Genomic DNA, 20727 nt, shown 5'->3' with positions numbered 1-20727 from the left:
TAAGTTCCATCTCAAACAGGCAAGACAGTGTCAGACTGCAAGGTCTAGTTTGGATTCAGTTTCAAATTAATGAAATGAGCTGAGAAACAACATCTGAGAAGCAATGCACGTGCAGTATGACTATACTTTTAAAAAGAAATTTCTTCAAAATGAATCAATTTAATTAAGCAGACAAGGTTCCTAATTTAATTAAAAGATTTATACCAAAATCATAACCTGGGGAGGATTAACCACTTCTGTTTCCACTGCTGGTTTGATCACCATAAAAGTTGGAAAATGTGAATCTCTTGACATATCTGAGCTCAAACTAAGAGAGGCAAAAAATAGAACTAAAATTTTACAGGCTCACTGGGAATTTAAAGAAATGTGCATGTAAGCATCCTAAATGCTGTTGAATGCTACTGTAAAACACATTTTGTTTTGGAGCTCTCTAAAACCTGGTATGAAAGACTGGAGCATGATGTTTGTGTGTATTGCTTTGGAGTGATTTAAAATAAATTCTGACAAATAATACCATATACAAAAAATTGTACTCTAAACCTGAGAAACTCTCGCTAAAACCTCCTAAAATCTTAAGGACTTTTCCTACTTTTTCCCATGATATGATAAAACAAAGTGACAGATTCTCTCATAGATACTGGTAATAACCAATGTAGTACTCAGATGCAGTACTGTAGTATCAGTTTATTAGGCTGTGCAATGACAAAAACAATACAAAAGTAGCATGAAATACAAATTAATGTAAGAATGTAGAGCTGAGTTCCCTAAAAACAAAAAATAAAAATTAAATGTAGAAAGTAAAAAAAAAAAAAAAAAAAAAAAAAAATCCTTGAATATCATCCAGTCTTAAATGCTCCTTCCCACCAGTGTTTCCTGCCTTTTATAAGAATACCAAACAGCAGGGCTAGGGACAGATATTACACATAAACCAGTTTAAGTGATCAGAAACTGGTTTAAACTTGTAACAGAACAGAAGCTCAGTGTGCATAAACCAGTTTCAAAACAGCTGAAATTGGTTCAAGATAAACCTGGTTGATGGTAGAATCAGACTTAACTGATTTGGGTCAAACCGGTTTCTGAAACTTATGTCCCAGACCCCTTCCTGGTTCAAGTTAACTCAGAGTCCCCCAGCATCTACCCAGAGCAGTGAGGGCTGGCTGACAAAGGGGTGGTGGTGGGAAATGTGTTAGGGACCCGAGCTGGGTCTGCCTGGGAAGGGCGGGGGGGCAGCCCCTGCCAGGCTATTCCATGCTCGATGCTGGAGTGCAGGGGATGAGGGGCAGGGCTCAGGGTGGCAGGGCTGGGGGGACAGAACAGCCTGAAAGGGACTGGCAGCAGACAGGGGTCTGACAGGAGACCAGCAGTCTCCACCCCCTCCCACCTCTGGCAGATACTGAAAAAGGCAAGCAGTTGATAAGGGGAGGCAAGGGGGTGTAATTCCCTTCAGCTTCCCCAGGCAATGGGGGAGGGGGAAGAGGCTGGGGAACTGGGGCTGGAGGGACCTGTGAGCACAGGACCAAGCCGTGCAGGACCAGACTGAGATTGGGGAGGTGTTGGCAAAGACCTGGCACAATCATCACATGTATGTGCTAAGGGAACAGGAGAGGGTCCCAGACTGCTTGGGTTGGTGTGACCAAAGAAAGCAGTAAACTACATTTACAGTATAAAGCAGAACCTATAAAAGGTGGGAGACTGGAATACCTACCTAAGAAGAGAGAAAAGACACTGAGAGGCCTGCCAAAGGTGCTATAGGTGACAAGCATACTAATGTTGAGGCATCCGAAGGGTGTGCAAATGCACCAGTAAAAATCCAAGTAGAGATGAGGCTTGTGGGATCTCCCCACCAGCACCTAAGACCCACCTGCTGATTCCTCAAGAAGGGCTTTTTGAATACCTGGCTATAAGGAGACTCTCTGCCCTCAGGATTACATAAGACTCATGCAAGGCTTTCTCTTGTCTTTTTGGTTTGTTACATTCCATTTTAAGGTAGACTAAGTTGTGTGTGCTCTCACTGTGTTTTACTGGGTGTATCTTAGCTTAGGCAAAGATATTTGGTTGTTCTTTGTTGTGTGCTTGAGGTTGCAAATTGCTTTGTTCAATACATGCTCGCTTCAAAGAGAGGACTATTTTTGTTCAAGCTTTTATAAATTCAATGCCACTTTTCCCCCCAACCTCCTCCTCAGTTTGGCAGGGGCTGTCCTCTCTACACTTTGACCAGGGAACAGGGGGGTAGAACCCTTGCAGGCACCGCCTCCCTGCTCAGGCAGACCCAGGCTGGGGTCCCATGTGGGCCAGGGAGGGGATTTAAGCCCTCACCCTCCAGTGTGCTAGCCCTGGGTTGGGGAGTGGCCATGCCCCCTCTGTTCTAGTAGGGAAGGTGGGGAAACCTTGAAGCTTCAGTCCCTTCCCTTTGGCAGTGGCTGGCAAGCCAGGAGGTGTGCTCTAGCACCCCCAGCTTCTGGCCTGAGTCGGTCCAGGCATTCATTTCCTGAATCAAAAGTGAATGTCTGTTCACTTCTCAGTTTAATCTCTGCAGTTTAGACTAACCTGCAAAGACTGACTCAATTCAGCCTTAGGCTTTTTGACTGTCTGTACTTAGCCCATGAGTTTAATTAGGTAATAAATAGACATGATAGCTGGTCATTTGCAGGTCAGCCTCCATGAAACCTACAGTACAGTTGGAACAGTAGCCCAGATAGACACTGGATTTGGAAATTGTCAAAAAGCCCCAACCCCCACAACCAAATATTTTATCTTAACCTAGTATGCTTTGAAATGGTGGTTGCAATCATTTTATTTTTCATAATAATGAACTTGTATGTGTGCGCAAGAGAGAAAGGGAAGAATATACCAAAATATGGTGGCTCCAGCAGTTTTTGAGAGAGACTTGAAAGAGACCTCAGGATATTGCATATTTCAGTTTTGGCTCTGTTGATGAATCCTAAATTAATTTGATAGGTAAGTTCCAAATGTTGTATGCCACTCAAGCAAAGCTAAACAGCTATTTTTGGATTGACCTTGTTTAAATTGATTTATAGCCACTCTGTGCAAAACATAGTAGTCAAAGCATTAGTGAAAAGTCTGGCTCCTAAATGTTAGGACTAAGATATTATATCAGAGCTAAGAGGGGTCATGATATAGCCATGATGGTCCAGGAAAAATGAGAGGCAATAATTTTTGTAGATATCTTTTATTAGGCCAATTGTACAGTTGGGAGGGACACAGACAAACTTTTGGATACTGCTATAATCCCAGGAAGGGTATATTACCAGATGTTACCCGTCAGCTCTGTGTTCCTGAGGGAGCCCTGGCACCCAGCTTGCCCCAGTCCCAGTATGGGAGGCCTATTTAAACTTGATTGACTAAAAAACTCGCTTGCCGGGTTAGGGAATCCTGAGGCAAGAGACTGAGTCAGAGAGGGTATGGGCAACATTTGAACAATGGGTAAGGGTTTATCGCAGCATCCAGCCTGTTGGAGCCCTGACCACAAATGCTGTCATACTTTGCCCAGGATGACTGGTGGAAGTCTCCCCACAAAGTTTATGACCACGCCAAGTAATCCCCTTAAGTCTGTTAAAAGACTACAGTAAAATCTGAAAGTCATGCTAAGTTGTGGCTTATTCACAACAGGTAAAATACAAAACACTGATACTGACTTCACAGTGCAAGCATAGCTAGGCCATCTGAGAAGAAACAATGTGGTATCCAGTATAACTTCTATATTCATAATAATTTCAAGCTGGCTCCTAGGTGTCTGGTTACTCCTTAAAACTTAGTTTTTCCTGGTCGTTAATGAGTTTCTTGAGATGTTCCAAACCACATAACCCCTTGTCACTGAAAAAGGTAATTCATTTCAATTTAAACTGTTTATGTAACAGGATTTTCCCTGTCATTTATGGCTTGGGACCCTCTTGATTTACATAATTAAAAGAATGCTTTGAAGAGGCTGGACTAAGGATATAAGGAAGTTGTAAAGCAGCTAACAGTGTGCTTCGAGAGAGAGAAATCTCTCTGACACCATCCAGTGTTATTCTCAAGAAGCTGAGAGAAACAGATCGTCTCCCTTCCATGATTGTGTTAGAAACTTTGCTTGTCAACAGATCACCCGAGTGACTTGGAATGGTGAGATCCCAGCTCTTGCTCTCTCTCTTTGTCTTTCTCTCTCTTTCACTCTCTCTTTTTCTTTTTCTCTCTCGTCATAGCTTTCTGAACCTAAATTGTAATAGTTAAGCTTGAGCTAGGTTTCCCGAAATACTCAATTAAACCAGGGTAATATTGTAATTGTTTTGTTTGTTTTCCCTTGCACGTCTATTACTACTAGTACCATTATACATTTCATATACTTAGCAGTAAATACCTTTTATAGTCAAACTGGTGGTAACCGGGTGTATTTTTCCTTCTCTACTTCTCCTTCTCCACTTGCTCTGCAGCAACACTTCTTTTACCTAAGCCAAAGATCCCTATGAAGCCCAGAAATACTGTGGGGTCCACTCATCAAGAGGCTACCACTACTAGGACAGTTAGGGCAAAAGATTGGGATGTGCTAAGTTTGAGACACATAAGGGGATCAGCTCGTACAGGCTGATTGAACCAGTTTGGCTCAGATGTGCCCTAGTGAACTGAATGCTGGCCCATGAGGGTGTCAGCTGGACACCCAGCCGGATTCAGAGGTATTCTGTTCACCTGTGTGCTTGTGTCAGACTGCATTTTATTGTTACCTTAATGAACTGATTTCTGGCATATGAGGGTGCCAGCCTGTACATGCTGATCAACCCAGCCGAGTCAAGCGTGCCACATTAATCTGTGTGTGTGTATGTATTTGACTGATTTGGTGGCTGGAGGAACCCAGACCCACTGAAACTGAGTTCTGCAAGATAGCTCCATTGGGGGTGAGTACTTGCAGAATGGAAAAATACAGCTCTGTATAGAAACACAAGTAACACAAGCAGCACATTGATAGAATTACAAAGGCTCTAGAAATGTATCCCTAATAAATGAGCACACCCCAAAGTAATGGGCAAATCTGGTAACAGTAAACTTCAAAGGATTTAGCAGTCCCCAAAAACTTGTCTATATCCCTCCCAACTATACAGTTGGCCCAGTAAAAGGCATTACCCACAAAAATCATTGTTTCTTGCATATGTACAAGATATGAACTATGAGATTCCTTGTGTTTCTAACATGATTACCTCGTGTTATTCTTGACTTCCGTAATTTAAAGGGGTGGCTATGTCTGCTTCTGTGCTATGGATTAATATGTGTAATAAGGAGTACAACTTTACAGGCTTAAGTCAAGTTCTACACAAATGGAAGACTAACAGTTCTATGTAGCTTCAGACTAAGTTCTATCCAGCCACAATCTTTCCTCCCTCCTGCTATATATATGAGCAGGGGGTTGGATTAGATGTTAGATTACCTCTGGCAGTCCCTTTCAACCCTAATTTCTATGATTCTATATATTTAGTACAAAGCACTGCATTTCTCCTGAAATATTCTCCGTGCCTAACAATTTTACCTGGGAAGGCCAACCTGATGAATTACTCACAAATCTGGGGAAGCTTGACTTGGGTCAGTGACAGAGATTACATTTAAAATAAGTTTAACTGGTTAATCCCACTTTAAGTAGCGACCTGGCCACTTGTTCAATCAATTAATAATATGATAAAACCAGGAATAAACCACAAAGTTATTACACAAAATATGTGTAATAACTTTGTGGCTTGTTCTTAACACTCATTTAATTGAACCATGTGGCCACTGGCCAGTGCCCAGCCTCTGGAGCAGCCGGGAGACTTTCAAGACTCCTGTGTGCTCCAGAGGCTGAGGGGCTCAGGTGATCAGGGCCCCCAGCCAGACAGTGCCAGGTGCAATTCTGTAGTTGTGAGGATTATACTACCAGTTGGGTGAGTGCAGTATGCACACCATCATCTGACAGGCTGTCAGCCCAGGAGCAGACGCTGCACTTCCTCAACTGGGAACTCTGATTATCTCACTGGGGCTCCCCCTGTACTGGCACTATGGTACAATGGGATCCGATGTACATGTGTAGCCTTGGGACAGCAAAAAAATGCCTAGCTAATTTAGTAGTAATTTAGGTTTACACAGTTAACCCTTCAGCTTCTATTCACAGCCACCCTAATAGTTATAAATACCCTCCTAATATGTGTTCAAATCCCATAATAGAGCAGTTCACATGGCAGTTTCTACTCATTTACAAAATATGCAGTCTCCAAGAAAATGTATTATCTACTGCCACCAACTGCCATTATTTGCCAATGTACCAGTCTGAAAGGATTAGAATATTTTTAAGCAAGAATCCTTTGAAAAAATGGAGGGGGAAACATTATCAGAAATGCAATCAAATGTGAAACTAATTTTTATAATGACTTTTGCATACAGACTTCCTTTAATCAAATAGCATCCTGACACTAAGAATGATGCTATCCCTCTAGGTAAATGAGACTTTCACCTGCTAGGAGAAAAACCACAGAGAATAATTGAACAAAACATGAGGAAAGATTTCGTGCTTCCTTGTAGATGTTGGATATCATTACTTGTAACAGTGTTTAGTCCTTTCGTGAATTTCCTTTCCTATATAAATTAATGGAAATATAGCAATGTCACACTATGTTAGGCATTTATTTGATGTTTTTTGTTCTATTCAGTCAGAGCCATTTTTTTTCAAAGGTATGTGTACAGACTGAGAAATCTAAATGAAAATGTCTGTATGCATGTTCAGATCAAGAGCTGCACATGCATTTTAGATTATTTTCCCAAGTGCTAAACAGCAAACACAATTTAATATCAGGCGATTGAATATTTGACATTAGGGTTTGGGAGATTTTTTGGATTTTTTTGTTTGTTTTTTAAATTGACTGGTGCTCTAATACTCAGAATATCCCCTCTGTCCTTATGGAATATGAAATTTAGTTATCCCGAATACTAATCCACCCTTAAAAGTGTTGGGCTTTTATTATGAATAAAGCCCCTAATACTGAAAGGATAATGAGCTCTCCAAAATGTCTGTTGAAGTACTTTGTCAAAACAAACCATTAGTTTCACTTGACAAGAATACAATATTTCTGGGAACTGGCATTTTATGCTGGATGAAGGAAGAATAACATTCAGGGAGCATGTCTACATGAGACGCTTAACTTTGAATTAGCATAGTTTACTACAAAGTACGCATGAGCATCTACATGTGCACTTGCTTACTTCACAGTAAACCTTGCTAATCCTGAGTAAATTTGCTGCCTGCAAATGCAAGTAACAAATTTACTCAGGATTAGTAACAACACTGTAGCATTCATGTAGATATCTGACCAGGAGTAAAATCTGCTACAGTTGTGGAGCCAGTGCTGAGAGAGAGGCATCTCTCAGCAGTAGCCCCACGGTCCTGGAGCTAGTGCTGGGAGCTCCCTACTGGTGGGGGCTGGGTTGACTGTTTCCCATGCAGCTCTACAAGCATGGAGCTGGGTGGGGAATAGGTTGGGAAGCTTGTTCCCCATCCCAGCTTCTCAAGAACAGAGCTAAAGGTGGGTGGTGAGGGAGAACAAGCACCCCAGCCTGTTCCCCCCAGCTCTGCACTCACAGAGCTGGGCAGGGAGCAAGCTCTCCAGCCTGCACCCTGCGTGCCTGGGTGGGGACAATGTCCCCCTGTCCCAGCAACAGGGAGCATCCCGCCCCCATTCTACAATCACAGAGTGAGGGCTGGGAGCTTGTTTCCAGCCTCTGTTCTGCAATCACAATTGTGATCGCAGAGCAGGGCTGGGAGCTCCCTGCATGGGGACAGTTCCCTGCCCAACCTGAAGCTGGCTGGGACCTGCCTCTGATTGGGACAGTTCCCAGCCAGCCCCAGGCTGCATGGGGAAGCACATGCAGCCTGGATGTGGCTGGAGACTGTCCTGTTTTGGGCAGTCCCCATCCAGCTCAGGGCTGCACATGCAGACTTCCCCACACAGCCCAGGTCTGGCTGGGAACAGGTGATTGAGGCACAGGGCTTGGAAAGAGCTGCAGGGGTGGAACAGGTCCCAGCCCCCCACCCTGATGTGCTGGTGGGCAGCTAGCAGCAAGCTAGCTGCTAGCTGCCCCACTGGTAGATTGGGGCAGGGAGTTCAGACTTGCCTCTCCCCTGCAGTTTTTTCCAAGCCTCATGCCCCTGAGCAGGGAGGCAGGGCTAGGAGCTGCTGCTGGCAGGGGGACATTGTCCCCACCCCAGCAAAGGAAGCTCCTGGGGGGGCCAGTGCTTCCTGCCAGCCCTGGGCTAGTATTCAGGGGAAGCCTGTAGCTCTCCCAGGTGGTGGCAGGGGCCCACTGCAGGTCTTCAGGGAACTGGGTACAAATTTGCTCCCTAATTTCTGTATCCCCAAAGATAGCATTTTTAAGGCTGGCTTACAAGTACATTTGTGTATATTGTGACAGGCAATATTCTTGTGGGTGATATCATTTATTGGACCAATTGCATGGTTGGGATAGACACAGCAAACACAATTTAATATCGCCCACAAGAATTCTTGCCTCTTACATATTTCCTGGACTATCACAGCAACAACATCACCACCACACTTTTTCATGTTGTGTGATGTATTCATAGTTATTAGTAAAATTACTAGAAAATGTTGCTTTTGCATATTTATCTTCCATTTGGTAGTATTTGGGGCTCAAATAGCAACAATTGTACCTATCCCTAGGTTAGTAGAGTGCAAATCCTTTTCTTAGGATTCTGTAGGAAGTTTTACTGAGGGAATATGTCTAAGGCAATTTTTATGCTATAAACTTTTCTGTATTAAAAAACTCCATCTAACTCTTAGAGCTGCATAGATTGCTGAAGAGGGTGTTATGAAGTCTGTCACTGGTTGCAGCTGTTGTGGGGAGAGGGAGTAGTTGCTGCATGGTGTATAGTTACATGCTGTGGCCTCTGGGATGCCCTTTTCACTCACACTTTTAGAGCAGGATGGAGGACAAGCTGCTCCCTTTGAATCCTCTAGGTTTACCCTACTCTGGGTCTTATGGGGTGAGGGAGAGCATAGCAGTGGCTGTCCTAAACTCTTATTCCCAACTCCTTCCTTCCCTTCCCCCAGCTTTAGCTGGTATGTTTACTTAGCTCAGAATATTTCTTCTCTTCCACCTTGTCATGAAATCCACCCAGATCCAAAAGTACCTTCCTGAGTGGAAGAGGAAGATACCCAGATTTTTGCCTGCCTTGAGGTACTAGATTTCCATTAGCTCCGGGCCTTTTATCTAGGTCAGGGGCATTAAATTAGTCTGGCCCCATGAGCTAGATGCATGGTGTGGGACTGGTCCATGGGCCATTTGAATGGTGCAGGGCTGGCCCTGAGGGCTGGATTGGGCCCACAGACCCTTTCTTCCAGTACAGGACCTGGTGAGAAGAGGCCTGGCATCCCATGGGGGGGGGCTTGGGGCTGCCATGGGACCAAGCCATGGTATTGGGCTTCTTCAGACTAATCAAAGTCTTTATTATAAAGCTTGATATATATTGGCTAGATTTACTTATTCAGTCCAGTAGAGGAGCAGATCAGGTAGCATCCCAATGAAAAGCATTCTTCATCCATCTAATTGCACTCAGTGATAATTAGAAACGGTGCAAGTGTGCACAGAGAATCTGATGGAAAATAATGAAGAGAAGCTTGTCAGCTTGATATAATAGAATGCATGAAAACTGAAAGAAATAGTACTGAAAACAGAAGAGTCCTTACCTTTTGATACTGGTGACTGGCAAATGAAAAATTTCCCTGTGTCTGGTCGTAGCCTGGTGTGAATTCCAAACCCTGAAGAATCTGTTGTAGTGCTTGTGAGAGACCAATAATGTGCTTTCCTTTTAGATCTCATGTCTAAGATCCTGGCAAGTGGAGTGTCAGGTTAAAGGGAACTTTTTACCGTCATGAACCAGCAGGCTGCTGGGGATGATCTGGAGCTTGGAAGAATTCTCCAAATATGGTAATATCAGTAGAATTCAGCTGTTCTGCAATGACCCTAGGAAAACTGTGAGGAGGTCTTCATAGGGTGGTTTTCCTTTTCATAGGCATTTCTAGGGAGCTAGGAGGCCAATTCAGGCCAATGACTATAGAAATGTATACACATATAATAGAAAAATGTTTGGATTGTGGCCAGCAATGAGTGCTGACCATTATATACTAAAGGGACAAAACCATCTTCCATAACTGCATGCCAAGGTTGTATCACTGGGAATGATGCTACCAGAAATACTATTTTGCGTACAATGCTAGGGATTTTGAGGCAAATACTCACCTATGTAATAAAATGTATTAAAGGCTTTTAAATTAAAATGTACTCTATTCTTTTTTAAGAAGTTCCATTAACTCAGAATAGAGGTATTTTATTATTTCTTTGTCAGTTTCTAAGGTTTCATGTGGGTTTTCCCCTTTGACTTGTATATATATGATCTGTTTGGTATGGAAGATTGTAAAAAGAAATAGAGAAAACAGAAAATCATTTACATGGAGGAATTTTGGTAAGATGTGTTAAACTTAAATGGGAAGCCAAAATATGAAGAAACAAAATCATGGGTGTCAGGCTAGCTAGCAGCGATCTGAGAAAGAGACAGGGACACCTTTGCTCCCCTTGCAAAGAAAAAAATAAAAGTATCATAGCAGATAATTTCTGAAGAAACTACAGTGAACAGGAGCCATGTTTGAGTAGAGCAGTGGTTCTTAGCCTTTGAGACTTGAGGCAGATAGATTCAAGACACCCCTCAGAAAACACAGGCTCTTAGTTTTCACTTGTTTTTTTACTACAGAAAAATAATAGAGAAATGCTTTATTACCCACTGTAGAGCGTCCCATGACAGTATGTAAGAGTAATGCTTTTGTGGCCAAAACTCAGAAAGCAAACAACTGCTCAGAATGTTTTTAACACTCTAGATTCCTATTTGACATCTCTGGGCTCATTGCATGATTCACGTTTGCACACCTAAACATGCTAACATTGTGTGGCAATCTTGAAAGGATCTCAAGGCATCCCAGTGTGTCTGATTGAGAATCACTGGACTAGGTGGCATTTGAACCCTCATATGTAAACACCCTTTAACATTTAAAGCTTTAGCATCATGCTCTGAGTATTGCGCACAGGCCTATATATAATTGTAATTTCCCTAATTTTGTGTAGAAATTATATTCCATCAGTACAAACTGAAGCACAGCACCTGAAGCTTGGCAGGGGTAAAGAGGCTAAGCTTACTTTCAGCCACTTTTGCACCTTCCTCTCCAATAATTGAGGTAGTCATGGCAGCTGCCTGCTGTCCCTCTCCTGCCAGTCAGCTGACTGGTGGGGTTGGGGGGAGGTGTTCTCCTACAGAGAGAACATAGGAGGGTTGCCCGTGGCCATCCACCCTCTGCACTCCATGGTGGTAGCCCTTGCAAGGCTTCAGGAGGATTGGTGGTATGGGAGAATGTCGCCCCCAGCCTGGGTCCACTCAGGAGCGTGGGAGGGGGTGACAGGCTAGGAGAGCATTGCCACTGCAGGAGAATGGTCCCCTGTCTTCTGTACTCCCCTGGTTACAGCTGCAGGTGACCTCGTGGTGGGAGATGTTTTCCTGCTGGGGGAAATGGGAGGGTTCCTGCTGGGATGAATGGCTCCCCATCCCAGTAATAGTTGCTTGGTGGGAAGGGGACAGGGCAGGGAGGAAATTCTTCATGGGATGAAACCTCTTTTCAGCAGCTGCCAACTGCCATTTGACAGCCTGCCCCTTCTCAGGCAGGGGTGAAGACAGGCTGTCAAGTAAGGGAAGTAGCCCAGGCTGCCGTACTTTAAGAAGGATGGTGGATAGCCTTGAGAGAGTCCAGAGGAGGGCCACTTGTATGGTTTAGGGTTTACAGGCCAAGCCCTATGAGGAGAGACTAAGGGACCTGGACCTCTTCAGCCTTTGCAAGAGAGGGTAGAGAGGTGATTTAGTGTCCACCTACAAATTAATTAGCGGGGCACAGCAAGGAATCAGAGATGCACTGTTCACCAGGGCACCTCTTGGGGTAACAAGGAACAAGTCACAAAGTGACAGAGAGCAGATTTAGGCTAGACATCAGGAAAAACTTCTTCACGGTAAGGGTGGCCAAAATTTGGAATGGGCTTCCAAGGGTGGTGATGCTCTCCCCTACTTTGGGTGTCTTTACGAGAAGGCTGGATAGGCATCTAGCTAGGCATCTGACTGGGGTCATCTGATCCCAGCACTCTTTCCTGCCCAGGCAGGAGGTTGGACTTGATGATCTGTTGAGGTCCGTTCTGACCCTAGCATCTATGAATCATCTATGAAGGAGTCTTCCTGTGTCCCCTGGCTAAAGAGCTCACCTGGCATGTACACTACAGCTCCTGGACTATTTCTTTGTGGTAAGAATTTCATTCTGCTAGAAAAGAACACCTGTCCATGGCCACTGTAGAGCATCCCATGACAGTATGTAAGGGAGGGACGTAGAACTGAAGTGTGTTTTGAGTTGATTGCAGTCCTCATTTAACAGGTATTTCAGCACTATGCCTAACTTAGCTCTCACTTGGACTACTCATGGACTTGAGCAGCCTCAGTAATAGGAAATATAATATAGTTGGATTTATAAGTTAGAGTAAAAGATAAATCAAAGAAGGGAAAAATCAGGATCTTGAATTTCCACAGAGTTAGTTATGAGCAAATGCAGAGAGTAGTAAGTAAAATTTGTTGGGATATGGTAATAAGGATGTCATAAAAAGGATATAGAAGAGGAGATTAAATCAATGGACAGCAAGGGTTATGCCTGCTGCACAGCAAGTTGCATAGACAAACGTGCGCTATGAAGAAAGTTCTTAAAAGGTCAGTTGGTTTGAAAGGAGAGAGACAGATATCAAAGGGAAAGAGAATTATTAATTGACAGTCTGTCTCACTGGGTGAGAGACTTGATTAGATTGCAGGTGAGGAAGAATCCACAGAAGGAGGAAGATGGGAGTGAAATGGAAAGTATAGGCCCCTTCCTCCCTTTGACTAGCTAGAAAAAGTAGGCAAGTTGATTGTCCAAATTTCAAAGGAGGGGAAAACTAGAAATATTTGCTTGTTTCTGGGTGTTTCTAGCTTCCATGTCCTGCCCTCTATCCATAGCATAGGAACTGCTATTTATTTAATAAATTATTCATTAGGATTTTAGGAGTCCATGGGTCTGACTGATCATCCCCTTTGGGGATCAAGAAGGATTTTACTCCTACCAGGGACAAAAATAATTTTTCCTCACAATGTCAGGCAGGTACAGTTAGCTTGATTGGTGTAGCACATAGGTCATGAATATCCAGTACTTTATAGGAACTGTCAGAACTAAAGGCAGCTCACAAGAATGCTTAGATTTTGCTGGTGGCTCTTGTACCTATGGCTATGGGGCAAGAGGATCGCTAAGGATTTAACAGTGAGGTCTCTCTTTGGGCCCGCTTTGTCTCTCACTGTGGAATGCTGGGAGGATGAGTTGAACCCTGTGGGTTGACTAAGAAGAAACTACACGAAGTTGAGGATTGTAAAGCAGAGTCCTGTCTTGGGTACACTTGAAAAACCCTTGCTTTGGGTTTACCAAAGATGTAGTCTGTCATTTGGAACCTATCCCTGTGTTTTTCTCCACTCATTTGAATATCTGATCAATAGTTAGTAAGAGATAAAGCAATCTTACATCAAAACAATCCTGAAGGGCTTTTCTACCTCTTTCGAACACGTCCATAACTGAAATGCAACCATGTTTGGGGTAGAAAGACAGGAGCTTCTAAACATGCCCCCCACCAATTCTTTTTGCCTTCTTTTTGCAGACTATCATCAGCAACATAGTCTTTAAGAACATTCATGACATAAAAGCTGTACATTTTTAAATATTTCAAATATAAATAAAATACTATAATAAGTATGAATAACTGGAGGAAACAAACTCCAAAGAATACTGTGCAGATGGAATACTGCTGGAATTGTCAGAAGTAGTGAAAAGGGCAAAAGCTTTTCAATTTTGTTCCCTATACAATCTCTCTATCTTCAGCAGAGATGCTTTCAGAATCTCTGATTTGGAGTCTTTATAACATAGTCCACCATTAGACAAGACTCTGTCCTTGAATACAGTAGACAGATAAACAGGAATGACAAGTATTACACCTCATATTTCGAAAAATACCCCTGACAACTAGCTTTTTGTGGACTTTTAGGCTCTAACATAGCCAATGTCAAAGCTGGGTGGGAATGAGAAGCCAAAACTGGATAAGCTTTACTACAACTTTCAGTTCTACTGTGCATAAATGGCTCATTCCCACAAGGTGCACAGCACTTGCAAATACTACTGAAGCACACAACTCAAAGGTAACATTGCTATACTGAGGGCAAAATCTACATCCATCCACAATTTTAAAAATTCCATAATATTTTTTCATGAGCAAGATAATATAACTAGCTAAAACAACATTAATGAAAAAAATCATGGTTCCATGTTATCTGGGAAGAATTTGTATAATAAAACTAAATTAGCAAATTATTTCTTTTCCTTTTCTGCTGTCTTTCACTTCAGTTTGGATCTATTCTTTTTTCATTATAAAAGTTAGTGCATAATATGAACTATTACGTGAGAGATATATTGTTACTCAGCATCATTTAAGCATATGGAATTAAAATGGAATTAAAATTTCCCATTGTGGTGCTGAGATAGCAGACTCCACCAGGGAGCTATGGTTCTACACTGCAGCTGGATGATTCTTCCAAAGAAGACAACCTGGGGTACATATATTTGGTAATAAATGTATTTCAACACATTGAACAAATTCTTCATCATCTGAGGTTTGAAAAGTGGAACAAATTTCTTCAGCATAAGATATTCTGTATTTTGAAGAAATAATGCTGCTTTGCTGCTTTAGAAAAGTAGCAAATAGGAAGCTATCTGGCTACAGTATTTTCCACTTACTTAGCAAAATGCAAAATCCAGGCATACCATGTAGATTTGTGATACAGGGTCCACAAATCAGTAAGTGAATGAGAAATGAATCCAGATTTTCATCTGTAAATGTTATAATTTTCTGCTGATGTTGTTACTACTATTTAAATGGGAACTATATTTTTGATCAGCTCAGCAATCTGAGAGTTTTGAAAGAGGAAAAGTGCTTCTCAGCATAAGCAAAAGGGACAATGTGTTTGCAAAAACTTTTATTAATGGCAATTTTGTCATTACAGACTCCAATTTCAAGTATATTTTACAGTTGATTCATGAGGAGAAGCATTTCTTGCCCCCTAGAACAGGGGTGAGCAAAATGGTGCCTCTGACCGGTGGCCGGACTCTATTTCCCAGCAGCCCCTGCCCGTGTGGCTGGGACCAGTTTCCATGGAGACCTCAGTAGCCGCCATGCTGTGATAGTGTGAGGCTGGAGCGTGGACAGGAACAGGGGCAGAGCCATGATCCACTGCCTGCATGGCGCTGCCCAGATCGTGTAGGCTGTAGATCATGGCTCTGTCCATGGGCAACTGGTGCCTCTTGAGTCGGGGGCGGGGGGGGGGAGGCTGCATTCCCTGCAGCTGATCCCACTCACCAAAAAGCAGCCATGCTGCTTCCAGAAGTCCCACGGCTCCCCAGCTGGCACTTGCAGGGAGGTCACCAGCGCTCCTGCCTGCCCCCCTGCCCACTGCCTAAACAGGGAGCGTGGCCTGACAGGCCACACTCTCAAGGGGTGCACTGGCTCTGCACTGGTCTGGATCGCTCTGTCACTGGATTGCAAGATCCCAGCTGGGCTCCAGAGCAGCTCTGCACCCTGCCGTCCACTCTGCCAGCAGGGGCAGCACTAGCAGAACTTATAGCCACCCAAAAATTACCCATAGCCCCCCATAGCTACCCTTCTCAGGGGCACTGCTGCCACCACCACCACTGTCCACCCTCCACGGGCAGCGGCAGCTGAGCCCGTCCTACTCCTGCCCGCAGCACAGCCCCCGTCAGTCCCCCCACCAGGAAGAGGCTGTTGCTGCTGCTGCCTGCCAGTGCTGCTGGGGCCAGTCTCCATGGAAACCCTGGCCCCAGCCATGCAGGCAGGGGCTGCTGGGAAATGGAGTCCACTGCCAGTCAGATCCGGCCTGCCCCTGCCTTAGAACATAGAGCCTGCTGAGCTGATCCCAGAGGGTATTGATTTCTGTTGTAGAAATTTATATATGAGGGGGAAGAATCCCTTACAAAAATCCTGGCTTACCTTAAGAATTTGTGATTTTCACTTTAATAATCTTCAAAGACAAGTTCATTTGGAATAGGCAGCAAAACAAACAAACAAACCCAGGAAGGATTTTTTTTTGTACTTTGATAGAGACATTCAGTCAGATGCAACTCAACATGCAAATGTAAGGAAAAATCTAGAGTACCCACTAAACTGGTTTTTTTATGTGCAATAAAGGCAGCTCTCTTTAACTTCATGTAAAAGATGAAGTTTTACAACTTACCTTGTCCAAAAAGATCTTGGTCACCTTCCTTATGAGTTGATTCTGCGCTAATAGTTTGGTCTTTCTTCCTTTCCGCTTCACTCTTTTGATCACTGTCTTGCAGAAAATTAGGTGGTGTATATCTACCATCAGTATAGGCTGCCAGTGTGATAACCTGCACAGTTGGCAGTTCAGATTCTTCTGGACTTAAATCACTGCTGGCTGATTCATCTGATGGAGGAAGTAAAACGGAGTCCTCTGGTTTTACAGGACTATCAGTGCTATCTAGAATACTGAAAGGCACTGTGAAGCTATGCTGATCAGTAATAACATTTATGTCTTCAATTTCCTGTTCTGTAAAAGGTTTGGACTTAGATAGTTCAGTAGAAAATATAGGTTTTGGTGAAATAAAATTACTGAAATCTTCAGGAACAGTGATAGCTCCACTTAACATAGGGGTTCCAGTACTATATTCAATGACCAAGCTGACTCCTATCCAATCCACTGTTGCTGGACTAGGGTCACCTAATGAAAGAAAAAATATTTTAGAAGGTATTTTTATTTACTATATTTAATTTTCATTATTAGAGAGGGCATAAAGCTTAGACACAGTGTGCACGTCTACATGAAATGCTATGTCACTGTAGCAATGAGCTGTGGAGACATAGCTTGTTGCTATGGCACTGTAGTGTCGACAGGCATGAATCGTGATATAGTAGCTTATTGCTACTGTGCAGTAAGGTTGCAAGTGACCTGTGCACCACCAGGGCTGTGCAGTAATAGTGGTTACTGCACAGTCTAGGGCATGTGTAAACGCGCCCAGTGTCTGGCTGCTAAAAACTGGCTCAGTGGCAGTCATTCCAATATTTTGGCATATGAACACATTTTTTAAATTCTTAAATATATTTATTCAAATACAAGACAAAGATTCTCCTCTCCCTCCCTCAGCCCGCCTCCAAATTGGCATGGGGGAAAAAAGCCCCCTCATCTTATAATCACATACAACAAAATCTCACTAAATACATTGTTTATCATTAAACTGCTGCCAAAGCAACATGTGCTCAGCAATGGAAGCCAACTATGAAGCTGATTAAATGCAGCCAACACTGAGCATGACTATAAAACATATGACCCACATTTGGCAAACATTACTGTTAGGAACCTACTACAAGAACAGGTTAGTGTAGCCTGTGCCCATTGACTTCAGTTCTCCTCCCTGCCAACTCTCTTTATAGTCGTGGTAAGCCATAATACTCGCCCAGAATCTCTCTGTCAGCCCTTCTCTCCGCCTGGTGTATATGATTAGTGTGGTCCCACCCTCCGTGGGGTGAAGCCAGATCAGGTTGCCCTGCGCCTCACCTACATATATGTTTTTGGAGCATCCTAGGACTTGTGACAAGAACACCTGGTTTTGGTTGAGAGCAGGGGGCTAATTAGCGCACACATCCTTTGTGGGAGATATCTGGGATACACACACATACCAAACAGTACTCAGTCATGGAGTCACCATGGCTTGAAATGCTGTTGACTGATGGAGCCCAGCTCAGTGAACTATGGAGTAAATCATGAGCCTTTGGCTTTGGACCAATACCATACATAATTCATATTACATATAAGCAGATGCCAAAGTGCTGCTCAAAAGTGTTTATGGAGTACCTGCGTAAAACTTGCAGCAGTTTCAAAGTTTCAAAAAAAGAGGTAACACACATCAATTGTCGATAAACTAAGTGCATGGGTATGCAAATTGTTACAGCCATGTTTAATTTCAAGGTTACTGTTTTAAAATTTGCCCCTCACTTCCATGTGCTCAGGGAGAGCAAGGTCCGACAGTAGAGAGAGGGGGAACAGGTTGCCAGGGGAAAATCTTGGGGGGGAAGCAGAAAGCAAAAAAAGGGCTAACTGACCCCTTCCAATTTAGTTTCCTTGCTGTAGCAGTGGGAGGTAGACAAATTTAAGACAAATCTCCAATAATTAGATTTTATACCTGGAAAGTGATAACCAATTCATCAATTTTCCATATAGAGAATCTAATTATTAGGGGGTGACCTTATAATCAAGGTCATCTTCTATTTGATTAAATACAGTATGTCAGTCCATGGCTCTAAAATGAGAGGAAGTCAGTCCTCTGAAGACCAATGTTTTAAATTTTCTGTTTTCCCTTCTTCCTTAATATAGGATCATAAGTGCTATTATTTCATGATCAGTGCCACACAAGTTGCCTCTAAGGCCCCTGGCAGACATTTAGTTAAGGACATGATGCGATATGATCTGCAATTCCAATCATTGTGCCTCCTGCTGTGCTACACATGCAAGACAGGAGGTGTAATTGTGGGCTCAGGGATCAGGTTCCAATTGTGCCTTATTATGATTCCAGGCTGCCCCTGCATTGGCAAGGAGCAAGCCAGCTGCCTGGGGCACCCAGATCAGAGTATTAGTCAGCTGATGAGGGCTCTCAGCCTCATGAGTGCATTGGAGCCCTTGATTTTGGTATGCTCCTGAGGCTGGGAGCGCTCATCAGCTGACTAGTGCTCTCAGCCCCCGGGGGGTGACTGGAGCCAATGGCTTCCTATGCACCCTAGGCTGGGATCATTGGTCAGTTGATCAATCTGGACAAGCATTCAGTTTAAGGCATGATGGGAATTATTTAAGGCATTATTATTTTGTGTAATAAATTTGTGGCTTATTCCCTGTTTTATTGTGCCATTAACTGCATGAATGTGTGGCCAGGTTACTACTTAAGAAGTGATTAACTGATTAATTACTGCTTAAACAGTGATTAACTGAATCATATTTGTAACATCTGCCAAGGACCTGACTTTCAGATATTCAATGAATTCCTGCCTGATAGTAAGAAATGACTGCCTTCCCCCAGTCAGTTTCTCTACTATTACTAGAAAAGGTTTTACCCAGCAAATTGTAAGAACTTGCTAGACTGTCTTGTGCACTACTGTGTCACAATCCCAGGAGTCATCTTGGTAATAAGTCTCCCATATCCACTAGGTCCTGTGATTTGAATACTTCAGTTAGTTAGTTTAAAAAAAGAAAAAAAAGAAAAGGATCCTCCTGATTTTGAATGTCTATAGCTGACACCAACTGGGGCACCTCACTCTTTTCCCTTTTCACCTTAACCCAGTGATTTTTTAACACATATACCTCCACTTTCATTCTGCACTTCAAAACAAACATGTAGATTTTTAATATGCAAAGCAAATTTCCATTTCTCCCTGCCCATCTTTCCTCAGCAAGCCATAACCATCCATGTTAATACTCCAGTTCTAAGATAGCATCTGAAAAACAAGCTCTTGTTTATGAAAGCTTATACATCGCTGAATTAGCCAGTCTTCAGGGTGCAACTCTGTCTTGCCTTTTGCTTGATTTAAGACTAACATGGCTAACTACCTCTCAGTATTTCAGTTATGTGAATTACTTCACCAAATCTCAGTAGGATAATTTCATATTGTCTTCTTTCAGATGACAATGAAAAGTCAATGTTAATGGACGAGAGGAGTACATTTCATTTTTTAATTGCAACCATAAGTAAAGCTGGAGTTTATACGTAGCCTTTTGCTTATTATGTATTCAGCTGAAATGTGAGAGGTCTGTGGAGAACTGACCCATTCCTAATTCAAGGAGTGGGATAAAACCAATTTAGGCACAAATAAGCAAAAAGCTAGTTTTTTTTTTTTAATGGATTTTTTTCATCAAGTCTCCCCCCAAAGAAAATAAACGAAACAAAACTGACAATCTTATCATTTTTACCTTTCACAAAATTTCCACACTTGTTAATTGATATTTTAAAATAATATTAACTTTAATCATCTTTATTATTTAACAAAAAGATTTTAATTAAGAACATGTAGCTATATTAGAAGATGTATTTTAAAATTATTTTGGCAAACAGTTTAAGGGTATTTGGATAAAAATATCAATTACAAGTGCGGGAAAAAACTTAATTTTAACATTGCAAGTTTTCAAGTTTTATTTTTAAATGTTTTCAACAGAGCTGTTTTCAGTTCTGGCTTGCTGCCCAAGACGCAGAATTGGAGAGATTCAGAAAATCTACCTGTTAGATGGTACTAAAATGATCACTTGACCTTCTTGTTTTACTAAGAGAAGCATCTACCCACACTCAATAAATAGATTATCACCAACAAATAGAGGAATAAAATATAAATCTTAATCTGTACTTTAACTGATTTTATTTAAAATAAAATTAAGGACTGTCATATTTTTTAAATTCTATTTGGAATAGTGAGCTCTTTTGAAGTTAGGCAGTGAGTATCTTAAATTCAAAAGATATAGGCTGCTTGCAGGTGTTAACCCCC

At 42.5% G+C, this 20727-nt stretch overlaps 1 protein-coding gene across 1 annotated transcript in view; it reads right to left on the bottom strand.

The window, feature by feature from the left end:
• IMPG1 (interphotoreceptor matrix proteoglycan 1) overlaps positions 1-20727 on the bottom strand; it is a 128012-nt gene that overhangs the window by 28719 nt on the left and 78566 nt on the right. Inside the window, exon 11 of the mRNA XM_025200084.1 lies at positions 16424-16927. Coding sequence (XP_025055869.1) covers positions 16424-16927 — 504 coding nt within the window. The remainder of the gene's footprint in view (positions 1-16423; positions 16928-20727) is intronic.

The sequence above is a fragment of the Alligator sinensis genome, unplaced genomic scaffold, assembly GCF_000455745.1.
Source record: "Alligator sinensis unplaced genomic scaffold, ASM45574v1 scaffold37_1, whole genome shotgun sequence".
NCBI classification, from domain to species: domain Eukaryota; kingdom Metazoa; phylum Chordata; order Crocodylia; family Alligatoridae; genus Alligator; species Alligator sinensis.
Note: the sequence above shows the minus strand (reverse complement) of the source record. Positions and strands in the feature narration are given on the sequence as shown.